At 35.2% G+C, this 15,000-nt stretch overlaps 1 protein-coding gene across 5 annotated transcripts in view; it reads left to right on the forward strand.

Annotated features, from left to right (window-relative positions):
• LOC144976530 (atrial natriuretic peptide receptor 1-like) overlaps window positions 1–15,000 on the forward strand; it is a 52,930-nt gene that overhangs the window by 12,297 nt on the left and 25,633 nt on the right. For 3 of the 5 annotated variants that reach the window (XR_013646117.1, XM_078920830.1, XM_078920838.1), the window contains exons 8-10: window positions 17–158; window positions 6,721–6,811; window positions 10,431–10,545. Coding sequence is in view for 4 of the 5 variants with exons in the window: in XM_078920830.1 (XP_078776956.1) it covers window positions 17–158; window positions 6,721–6,811; window positions 10,431–10,545 (348 nt within the window). In the remaining variant the exon portion in view is untranslated. Of the gene's footprint in view, window positions 1–16; window positions 159–6,720; window positions 6,812–10,409; window positions 10,546–15,000 lie in introns of all 5 variants that reach the window. The other 2 variants (XM_078920827.1, XM_078920824.1) reach the window with 1 other exon arrangement.

A 15,000-nucleotide genomic window follows, 5' to 3' on the forward strand; every position in this document is an offset into this window, starting at 1 on the left:
GTCTCTTTTATTTCAGCGAGTGGCTGTTTACAGATCCCAAACCGCCGACTTGGAGTTGTTCCCCGACACCAAGATTAGTTGGCCAGGGGGTGATGGTCCAGTTGAGGACATACCAGAATGCGGCTTTCAGGACCAGCTTTGTGAGGAGTTCAGTCAAGGTATGGGAAATAACGTTTTTCTTTTTAAACGAAGTTGTAATCCAACTTCATTTGTTCGCTGCCCTGGTGGCTCGTATTAAATCCACGCCAAAGGTTTTTGACCACAGAAAGGATGAGAACGTGTTTTATTTTTAAACCTTTAGTTATTCAAATAGTTAGCAATGTGTTTATCGCCTACCTTATACAAGGGTCCAAATCATTTAAGTTAGTTTAAATATATGTTTTGTTCCAGATTGTTTCACATAATTTGCTCTCACCATTGTATACATAAATATATCAAGAGTGCGACCTAGAATCATTTGTTCAGATGGTTTCCGATATTTAGACAATTAGAAATTGTCTATGAAGATAAAACACCCACACACAAAAACGGAGATAAAAATATATGAAGGAATTCTTTTGTGTCAAGAAACCTACAGGTATAAAAAAAGACGAAAGCTATATGGATGCAAAAGCGGTTGCTTTTAAGTGCCCTTTGAATCGAGCTCTCCAACGGATAATGGCCATTATCCATTTTAAATCAAAGCTACTGCCATCTTAAGTGTTGACTTTTTTTTCGATCAAATGAACAAGATTTGATAAATACATTTATTAATCTAAGAATTCAACGGTGAAGATTCCAATTATTATATCTACGAATCCAGAATGTGAATACACGGCGGTTGAGGATTAAACAGTTTGTTCAGATCTGACTTTTCCGTGTCATTAAATCGTCACATATTAATTAGTAACAATCAAGCGACGTTGCAATTTTGTACATTGAAGTGTAAAGACGTGCGTTATTTGCTAATGATGACGATTTTTTTGAGCATTACTTGTCATACGCACAATTTCATGTGTTTGAAAATATAATAATCTAATGTGTAACATAGGCAAGACATGAATTGGTCCCTACATTGCACGAGTGGCAAAAGGGATAGAATAAGCTCAGAAATAAACTATCCTTTCATTTCTAATTTCAGAGGAGGACGGTGAGTGTAGATGTTGTGGTTGAGTTGTTGAGATACGCACTTTAACGTGGCTTTTGGGATCACTAATATCAATACATGCTATAATATAAACACTTTTCCATTAATTTAGTTCAAATGTCGCTTTTGATGGGTATCTATTTCGAATAAAAAGTTTGAAAAGAACCCATACAATTTTGATAACCAAAATAAATTTCTGAAAGAACCAGCAATCTGAGTTTTGTCATCGGTTTTACTAACTTTGTTAGGTACCTTTTGCAGTAGACGCCATAAGCCGTATTACGTAAATGTTGAAAAAAAACCCCGGACTCATGTATAAATATTCCTTTTGACGTTAGAACACCATTTGACAGAAAGACGCGCCACGCTAATTTAAAAAAATTAATTTGTGGGAATTTCTACTTCTCTGCAAATTGTGATCTTCGCAAGTTTTAGCATTAGCCCATCGCAACAGGCCATATCGCATGTTTTTGATAGGTCTATCAATATGGTGACAGCTCGTGGCTTCTGTTTGTATTCTGCCTCAATGCGAGGTAAGGGCAATGACTTATCCCATTGTGTATTTCACATCTATGAAGCCGGAATGCGTTTAGGACCAGTCTCCATCAATTCAATAACACACGATCCATTGTAAAGGTAGCTTAAGAGTGATTAAGTGTCGTCGCTATCCGATTCCTTCGCCATTTTACCTTCCTTCAGAATGTAAATGTTGCTGCTCGAAGCTCGAAGAAATAAATAATAATGTGAAATTGAATGTTAGCTTCAATTAACATACGAAAACAGATAAAATGGACGTTTCATTCATCCTGTTTTGTTGATAAAGGGGAAATCCTAAACGTCCATTTTATTTGTTTTCGTATATTACATTGAAGCTTACATTCAATTTCACATTGTTATATACCTCCATTCAAAATGGCAACTATTTTTCGGGATTTGTCCGCATGTGTGAAAACTTTCCTTTCAAAACGGCATCAGACATTACGCTCCAAACCAGAGCCGTGTCCCGCGGCCCAGATTTGTAACAATAACGACACACGCTGTCGAACTTCACGGCATTAACATTGCTTATGATCTATTGGCTACAACCACTTCTCTTGGACTGAACGGTGCGATTCCGCCCGACTCTTCCCCTGGTAGCGAGTCCCCAATCTGACAGTACCCCTATGCCTAATAAAGTGATTCGCGCTGGAAAACAATACGCTCCTTTATGTTTTTGGCGATGACGCCAGTCTCAGATTTCGGTGCAGCCGGTTGGGATCCAATAACTTTTATAGCAGTTAGATTGTTTCATGTCACTATTTTCCACAATCTCCAGCCATCCTTGCTCCATTCCATCTGTTAGAGACGGATACTTTTGGTAAAACCTTTCTGATTTGTCCATCCACCAAGGTGTATGGCATTTTTGCTTGTCTGGTAAAACACAGCGCTGTGCAATTTTAACGAGCTGTCCAGTCTGGTTATGTTTTTGGAATTAGGAGAGATACTCGTAGGTATAATGCGTGGTTTAAGGTGGAGATTAAATTTTATTAAATACAAAATTTAAGTGAGAATGCTCCCCCCACTCTAGCGTTTTTCATAGGCAATCAACTTCTACACCTGTCGAATCGCCCAATTACTTTAGTTTAATATAATAGTCTGCACATACTATGATTTCCCTATTATATAATACATGATAATAATAAATAGCAATGATGAATAGCTCGTATATCTGACTAAGAATATAACATTCACAATAAAATAAACAATGCATTAGCAATAAAGTTACGGTCCCACTTGTATTTGACAATAAATGTTAGTCTATCTGATTTATTCTGGCTATAAGTATTAATGTACGTATTTACATATTTCTTGTTTATGACATCATTGAGCACTTAAACATCGATAGCCACAATATTCATTTTTTTCTGCGAAGAGCTTAACTTGTGGAAGCCGAGGTTCTTAGCCAGTCTGGCCGTCTCTCTGGTCTTTAATGTTGGGTGCCGGTCTGATGCAACGGTGTCAGGCTGGAATTCCTATTCATATTCAAGTATGAAGGGATTGGAATCTGGTTTGATCTGATAAATGTATACATGGCGTCAGATTTCTCCGTGTTAAACCTCATTGGCCTGTCTGTGCCAATTGGGTGCCCTCATACAGTGGCACTTTTAGTAAATATTGTACATTATATTAAATAGTATTGAAGTCCTAAGCTTATGATAAGGATAATGTTTGCCTCAAGGCTAGTCTAAAGTCAGACCTAGTAAACAGGTTCAAATGGTACCAACGGCTAAACAAGCCTAACAATATTATAGTAAAATAGTCTACAGCGTGAGTGTTATATGTTTAGACTCATGAATTAATTATGCTAGCGCCCAGATATTACATGACGTAAATAAAAGATAGTTACACCGGCTTCATGAACTTTACAAGACCGCACTAGTCTAGATAAAAGAACGATATTGTAATATATGATCAATTACATGTATCCAAGTCATAATGATACAATGCGTAACAAAGTCATAATAATACAATAATTGGGTATAGGAAGAGTAGGCAGATAATGGTGTTGATACATAGTCTGTAGATCAGAAAGAATTTAAAGGAATTAAATCAGTGTTTTCACTCACCCCTTTTTTGAATAGCACACCATTGAATAGAATAAAAGACATTGTCCTTTCCTGGGGAGGTAGATTTTTGGAAGCGATGTTTCGCTTCAACGTACGGGTTTTATAAGGTTCAAACGAATCTCTGCTCGATGTTTAACACTTAAATAATTTCCATTGTCCGGTGCCTGACTGAGCGTGAACGATCCGAGAGGATTAGGGTTTTCTGGCACTTAGGTGTAAAGTGTCACACTCGATAGGGGAGATAATTACATGGTCAAACTATTTAACAGATGGTTGCTGTCAACATAAGGTCCGGCTAATACCATGTTGAATTTCCATCGTGACAATGTAAAATGTAAGTTAGCCTTCCTGAAACTCCATCTGTAAGGCGACGAGGACAATGTCTCCGGGATTATAAAACCATCTGCTTATGAATTCAGTTCACAAGGACCATCCATTTAACCTGTAACAGGTCTCTATGTGTGTCTCTGGCCACAAAGGAGAGGTAGGTTAGGAATGCGCTTTTAGTAAGTGTATCACGAAGATATCTGCTACTGTTACAGTCCGTCCAAGAGTGGAGTTGTTTACCCGCCTTGTTTGGAGTTGTCTACTCGCCCCGATACAATCTCAGTAGATCTATTTGGACAGTTTATGTATTTTATTTTGCTTAATGCCGTTAATAAATGTCGTTCTGACATTCTTAGCATCCTCGATTCGGGACGACAGGTAGGTCAGTAGGATACCGATTTGGGATACTTTAGTCGTACATACACGGACCTGCAGGGCCTGCTGGGTGCAGTAGTACACGGACCTTCTATTGGCTGACCAAGGGATTAAACTCACTAGCCACGACCACCCGCTGAAACAGGACAAATTAACGACGACGGGCTGGTGAAATGGAGTCAGCTCTGAATGCAAACATAGTCTTAAAACAGTTTGGCACGCGGTACAAATTGAAATAAACAAACCAATGCCCGTAATTTCTACTTCAGGGCCTGAAAAGTAAATCGAGATTTCGTTATAATTAGATATTCGTACAAAGAGGGTTTACCACATTTATAAAACCTTGAAAGTAGGTAAACTGCCAGGGTTATTTTCATTTCAACGTCCATTTCTTTCATAGACACACAATATTCCTGATCTTCAATAAAAAGGTTCAGTAATTTGGTATTTTAAATCACTTGGAACTCAATCTGTGGCCAAAACTTTGAATTGGGAATACATAAGTTTGTTCCAAATCAATATATAAATATATATATATATATATATATATATATATATATATATATATATATATATATATATATATAAAATAAAACGTTCTGTCAATAACAATGTTTAATACCAATTCCCCCCCCCCCAACCATAACATACAATAATCATTGCATATGTTAGTACATTTATTATGTGTGGTTAGATCAGTAGCTAAGAAAATCAGCATAAAGGTCAATTGGTTGATTGGGTAGGTACATATGTTGAGTAATTGTACAGCTGGTAATTTTTTGTTTTTGTTTCTAATCAGTTGCCTGCCGTACTCCAGAAAGACGCGTAGTTAAAAACATTGGCCAGAAAACTCGTCCTTAAAATATCGATCGATTTAAATGACCTTCATCATAACAAAAACTCTCAAACCTGAGACCTCTTAATTCGATCGTATTTGAAGACGAGTTTTCTGGCTAAATTTATAAATACGCATCTTTCTGAAATATGGCGCTTATCTGGCTAATCAATTGGGTACACTAGTGAGTTGTCGGTGTGCTATTTCTTGTTTGACTGTTGTACGTGCAAGAGAATTGAAAAGTGGTTTTCCAAAGCTCGTAAGTGAGGGATTTAAAACTTGTTATAAGTTTTTCCTCTTATACATTAAAAGCATGGAAATACATTTTATTTCAATTAATACATTACAGTTTTGTGTATGATCTCTTTGAATACTGATAAAACTTTATGATTAGATCTTTTCTTTAACTTAATGTGTTGAAATTTTCTATCATTAAAAGGCATAAAACAACTGAGAAAAGCGTAAAAAACAACAAAATACGTAAAACAATAACAACAACACCAATAATAATAATAATAATAATAATAATAATAATAATAATAATAATAATAATAATAATAATAATAATAATAATAATAATAATAATAATAATAATAATAATAATATAATAATAATGATAATAATAATAATAACGACATTAACAACAAGAATACAACAAACAAAAATAAAACTAAAACTTTTTTAGAAAAAACAAAACAAACAAAAGCAACCCTCCCAACACTTCCAAACCATGTCCACAAATAAAAAAAAAACAAAACAAAAAAAAAAAAAAACAAACAAAAATTACAACAACAGCAACAAAAAATGACAACAAATAAACAAAAATAAAACAAAAAATACATAAAAAACTAAAACTATAAACATAAGCACGCACCCCCTAAAAAACCCCAACAAAAACAAAGAATAAACCCCCACCCCAAATAAAACCCCACCATAAAACAAAAGCAAAACAAAAAAAAAACAAAACAAAAACAACAAAAAACAAAACAAACAGCAACAGAAAAATCAACAAAGAAACAAAAAACCCAAAACAAAACGAACAAAAAGCGAAAGGACCCCCCCCCCCCCAAAAAAAAATAAAACCAACAAAAAACAACAAAACAACAACAACAAAAAAAAAAACAAACAAATAAAATACCAACAAACAAACCCAAAACAAAACAAAACAGACACAAAAAACAAAAACAAATAAAAACCAACCCCCCCCCCAAAAAAAAAAACAAAAAACAACAAAAACAAAAACAAAACAAAAACAAAGCAAAACAAACAAAAACAAACAAACAAACAAAACAAAAATATCAGATACAAATAAATATTCTCAAAGAGTCTTCTAAAGGGACATCATTCTAATAGAAAAAAAGATATGAAGCTGAAAATCAGATAGAAAGAATGAGCGTTGGAAAAGCACTTTTCAAATGAAGATAGAACAGTAACTAATAGTATGGATTTAGATACAGATACCCAAGACTTGGCGATTGGTCTGTCAACAAGCTTGTCCATCGTTATCATAGCCGTCGGCGTTGGGGTTGGATACGTCCTCAAGTAAGTATTTATATATATATATATATATATATATATATATATATATATATATATATATATAATATACATGTATAAAACAATAACAAAACCCAACAAAACTTGAGCATTTATATAGGGCAACATCCACTTTATGTGCTCAAAGCGCTGTGCAAGGGGTCCCTACCCAACAGCAACACTTAACATGTAGGACGAGCCATATTAGGCGATATCACATTTGTTTCTCGGACTTAGACAACACAGTCAACGGCCAGATGTAAGCATTTTACTCATGAGTACGGTAAGAGAATGTGAGTAAAGAACCTTTTCCAAAGACTCAATTATATGCCGCTCAGAGCGGGACTGGAACCTTGGACATTCCTGTCCGAAGGCGGTAGTCTAAACCAGTAGACCACATAGCTGGATATTGCCTATACTTCTTTCATACTGCCGTGTAATGACAAAATGTGCTGATCTGGTATTAGGTCGGGATATACTATAAAATATATTTAACTGTAAAGTCAAAATTACAAGAAATACGAACTCAAAAGGCAAAAGATTACATACTCTCGTTAAGAAAAACATCATTGAGGAATGGGGTGATTAAGACCAGTTGGGGTAACTAAGACCAGCCCCCAAATGTGCTCCCCCCCCCCATCCAGGTAAAAAAATTATCAAATAAATATGGTAAAATATATATCATTTGATTGAAATCACCCTTCCTGACACTTTTGAAAAAGAACAATAGACAGTTTATTTCAATGTCAAGATATATCATATAAAGATGTTAAAAAGTGATCTTTGGAAATATAGGTGCGAGAAATAAAAAATGGAAAAAATTATGATGCTGTTATAATATGAAGAAGAAATTAGAAACATTCGAAAATTTGCAAGCAGATAGAACAATGCCTTAAATTAATAGTTGCTAAGTTTGATTAAGAATCAATCATTGGTTATGAAACTATGCCGTTTATACCAAAGTCGTATAAAAATTACCATATATAAAGTTTCCAAACTTGCATCTTGTTTTTAGCAGTGCTGTGTGACTTGCGTAGAAAGTTTCCCGTCTTGTTGAAAAGCAACGGTTACATTATTTTAAAAAAAGACACAGAAATCATATTTGATGTATTTCTAAAGATGAAATGGTCTCCAATGAGTCCTGACTTGAATCCAATGGACTACAGAGCATAAAATGGACGATGGTGTCAAACGGCGTATAAGAGTCGTACGCCGTTTTAAACAAAAGCTGAACTAAACGATTCAATTTTAATTTGCATGGAATTAATCGGATCATTATCTAAGACATACGAAAATCAATTGGATTTTGCAAAAAAAAAAAAAAAAAAAAAAGGCCACAAACAGTCATAAAGTAAAATCGGGGATCGACAGATCACATCGAAATTTGAGAATTACGTCAAAATCTTCGATACTAATGGCAACTTTGAGGTGTAACTATTAAAACAATCTTCAAATAGATATTTCTCAATAATTTTCCCTGCAATTTTTGTACATAATGTTTTAATAAATTGGTTTAATTATGGTGACATTTCAGAATTGCATCAGATATAATCCGGCGGTTACTGGCGTCTAAACGTTTCCTTTTTTTTCGCACTCGATATATCAAATGATGTACATTTTACCATATTTGAATAATAATTTTCAATCTGGGGGTCACATTTGGGGGCTGGTCTTAGTCAACCCAACTGGCCTTAGTCACCCCATCCCACGGTACGCAATTTAATTCAAACTATATACTTTGGACATTGCATCCATTTTCAGCATCGTGGATTCACCGACATAACACCCGATTGAGATGGAGGATCAAAAATGACTTTTTCATTTTGGCCAGAAACGTTTTACATGCCATAAATAAATATCGATTATAATACATATGTACCAGTTTACTGTCGTACTCTGAAAAACAAGTATTTCAAATTTTTCCAGAAAACTCGTCCTTCTAATATCGATCGATCAAATTCAAATTTGTTTTGGACATCATAAAATTTAAAGAATTTTTTGTTTGTTATACTCATAACTTGATACATTTTGTTAAGCTTGTTTTGCTGCACAAAAGTAAATACAGTTTGTGGTAGGGATCCCTTGTCTTGTTCCTTTTCCAGCCGTAAACAGGTATCTAGAGACATAAAGTTTGTTTCGAAATCGGAACATGATTTCATAGGAAAGAGCGAGACTCAATAATGTTACCACTGAAAGTGGTGGGAACTACGAACTATGAACTACGAAAGATGGGGATTGTTCAAATATTGAACTTTTGTTGACATCCTAACTACTGGGGGGTTTCTTTGTTTCATTTTTTAATGATTGACACATGTTTAGATTATAACTGTGACCAGTTAAAAAAAAACAACAAAAAACAAACAACATTATCCATCTATTATTATGAAAAGTGTGTTCTCTCAAAAAGTGTACGAATCAATCTCTGCATGAGCATGAAGCAGACTTGAGTGAAGGAAACATCAACGTGAGAATCGTTGAGTGAAGCTAGCGACTTTCGGTCAAATTACGAAGTGAATCGTAAATATGAAAACAAATTTATACAAAGCATTCTAAAATTATGCAGTGAGACATTTAAAGTTAAAGACAGGAAAGCTACTACGGGTTAACTTTGAACAAAATCTTTACAATCGACACAACTTACGAACCCAAACACAGAAATTGAAACCGTTTGAATCGTTTGGTCTCGTGATTAGGCTGGTGATTAGGAATGTTTGGAGCAAGAAAACGTTGTGCACGAAATAGGTCTCCCATTTTTTGTTGTTTACATTGGATGATACACTTTTATTAAAATCAAACATTCATAAATAAAATGTTTTGCTAGTTAAATTCATCATATATGGCTAAAGCATTCTGAAAATCTGGTTCCTAAAAGTTCCTAATTTGTTCAGACAAGCGTATTTATTTTGAATAAATAACTTTACTGCGGTCCCAAAGTAGATCGACTGTAATTTTTGATATATTTTAGCATTTGCTTCATAAAATATCAATATCTAGACAGCATTTGATGCGTAGTCGAATATTTATGAGTATGTGTTACATTTGCCACCTAACAACCGCATATTTATGGTTATTATTTCCCTATAATTTACCATGGAAAGTGAGCGGTTAAAGGTAGCAGCACGTGTTTTACCACGTGCTGCCAGTCTTTTTCTTTGACGGCGTTATCATATGGTTAGTTCTATATCATACTTATTTTTCATGCATTCAACGATCAAAATACACCTCTCTATCAAACTGTCATTAAATATATCTTTTCTCTCTCTCTCTCTCTCTCTCTCTCTCTCTCTCTCTCTCTCTCTCTCTCTTCCTCTATTCCTCTATTTCTCTCTGGCTATGTGTCTCTCTCTCTCCGTCAGACCCCCCCCCCCTCTCTCTCTCTCTCTCTCTCTCTCTCTCTCTTATATATATATATATATATATATATATATATATATATAAATGGTCATCTTCACCTATACTATGATAACATAGATTTTGTTATTGTATTTACTGAAATTTCATATTTCTTTCACTTTTGAATCATTTCATTCATTTGAAAGCATAACAATGAAGACTGTTGTAAAAATAACACAACGACGGACTTTAAAATCAAATGCAATTATAGACCACAATGCTTCATTCTCAGAATGAAAAGTGAACAGCGGAAGAAGCAACTGGTTTGGTGGAAAGTGGACATTGATGATTTGCAACCAGTAAAGAGAAACCTGACCAAGTCCACTTTCTCATCCGTTCTCAGACAGGTTGAAAAGATGTATATTTCTATTGTAAAAGATATGAGTGCGTTTGACTAGTCTGTTTATGTGTCCAATTGTCTCAAAACGGTATGATGTCGGGATGCCAAAAGTCTAGCTTTATATGAGAAGCTTCTGGAACACAATGAACAACTCGGCCAATCCGTAATATTATTAGCAATAATGCTCATGTAAAAAGGGAACAACACTAAGTATATAACGTTTCGGACTTTAGCCGTCTTCATGTTACTCCGTTTATTATACTCTCCATTTCATTGACTCATCTAGGCACCTCTAGTTTTCAGTTTAAGCGATGTATTCCGATTGTCTCACTCAATGAGCAAAGTTTCGAGCTTGTGATTATATTTATGGTGGATCCCGACAGCTGAGTTCGTAGAGCACTCGTCCTACACGCATAGGGACCAAGATCAACTACGGGTGAAGTTAATATTTTTTTATAGCCCATCCCCTGTCCACCCAGCAGTGATTGGGTAGCTGGGTCTGGTGGAAAGTACTTTGCAATAGACTAGCGTGGTATCCAAAGGGTAGCAAGCAATTGCTATTGTCCGTTTCACGATACAGAAAGAGGGATAAACTCCGGCTCCATGGACCTAATGACTCTGAAGGACTATTACCTTCATTCACTGAGGCCTTATGTGCCACCTGGCACGATGGAGATGTATGCTTAATGTTCAACTATAACTAATTTACTGCCTTACTCTGGAAAAACTAGTATTTAGAAATTTGAAAACCTCATCCTTCAAATATCGATTGATATAAATGACCCTCGTCTCGATCGATATTTGAAGGACTAGCTTTCTGGCCAAAATTTTAAAAACGAATTTTTCAAGAGTACGGCCTTAACTGGTAATCCGAACTAGTGAAATTTGAGTTAAAACAAATTGTATTTGAGAAAATGAGTTTTGTATTTGTAAACTTTCGAATATTAAAATTTCCCTCATTTGATACTTTCTATTTTAACTCTGTTTTCTCCATCTCCTTCATGCCGACATAATATCCGTTTGACGCGATGGGTCACATTCTATGTGTATATATGCCTTTGTTTATTTGTTTGTGCGTTTGATTGTGTACTCTGTGGATCACCAAGTGAGTGTTTTTTCCTTCTAAAGATGATAAAAAATGGGGGTATGTAGATGTTAAATAGAAGAGTAGATAAGTATATGGATAAAAGATATAAAGAGAGTGCGTTTGTAGATATATATATATATATATATATATATATATATAATATATATATATATATATATATATATATATATAATATACATAATATATATGTGTATATGTTTAATTTCTTTGTTCTCACCTCGTTTTTTTTTTACATATTCTCCTACTGTCGAGCACTCCACGTGGTTCCAGCTAACTCCCCTCAAATATATATATATATATATATATATATATATATATATATATATATATATATATATATATACACACATGTGTGTGTGTGTGTGTGTATAATGTGTTTGGATATGTGTGTGTGCATCTTGAGGGAAATATTATATGAATAGTTGACTTTCAAAATCTACTATCTAAGTCCCATTTTCACCTTTCCAAAAAATCCGCACAATTTTTGTAATTGTTTTATTGACCTAAAGATGAAAATACTTGTCTTGGGTGCCCAATAAACAATACACTGGGTGTTTTGAAACTCCACATTTTCCCTGGTGATTCTATGGAGTCAAAAATTAAAGTGTCAAATCTTATGAAATGTGGCTTATTTAACTCAAGATCAGTATGTAATAAAAAGACAAATGAACACATTTTGGACAACGACTATGACATATTATTCATAACAGAGACATGGCTAAAAAAGGAAAATCGTGATTAGACCATTAATAAAATAAAGGCTACTGGGTACAATGTGATCAAGAAAAGCCGGAAAGGCCGACAAGGTGGTGGGTTAATGATAATTCACAAGGAAAATATTGCCTTACAGAAAATAAAAATAACAACTAAGCCAACGACCTTCGAAGTCATCGAATGCCAACTAAATTATAAAAACATGAAACTTAACTTTGCTCTTACTTATCGCCCAACACCATCTAACAAAAACAAAACAACAACAAGACAGTTTCTGACAGAATTTGAACAGTATTTCACCGATCTATCAACAAAAGACAATCTTTATATTTTAGGGGATTTTAACATCTATGTGAATGACGAGTCAGATAACAATAAATTGGATTTTCTAAAAATAATTGAGGCACAGAACTATGTCCGACTCATCACAGAACCAACACACGAAAAGGGAAACACGTTAGACCTCATAATTAAACACCGTGATGACACTTTGTTGAATAACACCAACGTACAAAGTAACCACATATCAGACCATCAATCTGTTTAATTTGAATTGAAATTGGAAAAACCTAAACCCACAAAAAAGACAGCAACATGTCGAAAATATAAGTCAGTAGATATTGAGAAATTTAAAAATGACCTTATTACATCAGGTCTTACCACCAAAGTTGAACGTGCATACACAGCAGATGAAAAAGTTTCTATTTTTAACGAAATTATGTCTCAACTTCTTGATCGCCATGCTCAGTTGTCAACCAAAGTTATCACCATAAGACCTGACACATGGTTCACTGAGGAAATTTGGTTGTCAAAGCAGATGAGACGAGAAGCGGAAGAAACAGGGCGGAAAACAAGGCTCACAATACACAGAGAGTTATACTCGTATAAACAAGCACGAACTGCAACTAACACTCTGATAATCGAAACTAAAAGAAAATCTATTAGAGACAAGGTGAACGAGAGTAAAGGCAACAGTAAGAAGCTTTTTAATGTCATGAACGGCTTGATGAAAGTTGATAGTGGGTAAAAATTACTGCCATTACACCAAACAAATCAAAACTGCCAGAGCGCTTCAATGATTACTTCAGTAATAAAATTGCTACCATTCGATCCAACATGGACAACACAGTCACCTCTGAATATGAAGATAGTATACCACCTATATCATGCTCAATGTCCAATTTCTGTTCCGTTTCAATAGAAGAGGTTAGTGAATTAATTAAGAAAGCCCCAAATAAACAGTGCAAACTTGATGTTGTACCAACGTGGCTTTTGAAAGAATGTGTAAAGGAAGTCGCACCTGCTATCACTTCGATTGCAAATAGGTCTATCGAGAATGCAGACATTCCAGTCTGCTTCAAGGAAGCTTTAATTACTCCACTCTTGAAAAAGAAAAAGTTAGCGATCAATTTAAAAACTACAGGCCAGTCTCGAACCTTCATTTCATTTCAAAATTAATAGAGAGACTCGTTGTCAAACGTCTCAACAACTACATTAATTTAAACAATCTGCATAATGTTTTTCAATCCGCCTATAAGCAATCACAGCACAGAAACAGCACTTTTGCGTGTCCACAATGATATTGTTGACCTACTTGACAAAAACGATAATGTAATATTACTGCTGCTGGACCTAAGTGCCACGTTCGACACTGTGGATCATGCAATACTACTAGACCGAATGCAGAGGCTCTTTAGAATTGGAGACAAAGCTCTAGAATAGTTTTCATGCTATTTACGAGATCGGCCACAACGTGTTCTCATAAATGATTCCCTTTCACCACCAACAAAGCTGCAATTTGGCGTTCCACAGGGTTCAGTGCTTGGCCCTTATATTTTCACAATGTACACAAAGCCCTTAAACAACATCATCTGTCTCAACCATTATCAATACGCCGCTGATACGCCAATGTTACACTCCCATTCCATCAAAAAATATCGAAGACACAAAAGAGCGACTCGCAGCATGTCTAGATAACGTTAAAGCATGGATGACCAACAACAAGCTGAAATTCAATGAGGACAAAACTGAGCTGATTGTATTCAAAAAGACAGGAAAGGATATACTCATTGATCAACTGTCCTTCGGCGAATCTGTTAGTAAAAATTCCAATGTCGTTCGAAACCTGGGTTTCTTCATTGACACTCACCTAGACATGCGTGCACACATAACAAAGTGCTGTCAGTCGATAAATAATGCTCTCCAAATGATATGCAGAATACGAAATTTTATCGATGACGAAACATGCAAAACACTTATGATATCCATGCCCTTGTTACCAGCCGCATAGATTATTGTAACTCTCTGCTGTACGGCCTACCAAAAACATCCCTGAACATACTACAGTTGATACAAAACAAAGCTGCTCGAACATTTACAAGGACAAAGCCATAACACCGGTCCTTAAGTCATTACACTGGCTTCCAATAGAGAAAAGAATAAAATACATAATCGCATGTTTTGCTTACAATTGCCTTCACCATACATCACCTGAATACCGTGAATGCCTTGTCGGGGAATGTAAACCAACTCGATCCAGCAGTTCTTCGCTAATGGAGAAAAACATCCCAAGAACAAAGTTTGCTGAGCGTGGTTTCGGCTCCAGTCGTATGGAATTCTTTACCACCTAAAACCCGACAA

This window comes from Berghia stephanieae, chromosome 1, assembly GCF_034508935.2.
Source record: "Berghia stephanieae isolate SIO BIC M18660-M18661 chromosome 1, UCSD_Bste_1.3, whole genome shotgun sequence".
Taxonomy (NCBI): domain Eukaryota; kingdom Metazoa; phylum Mollusca; class Gastropoda; order Nudibranchia; family Aeolidiidae; genus Berghia; species Berghia stephanieae.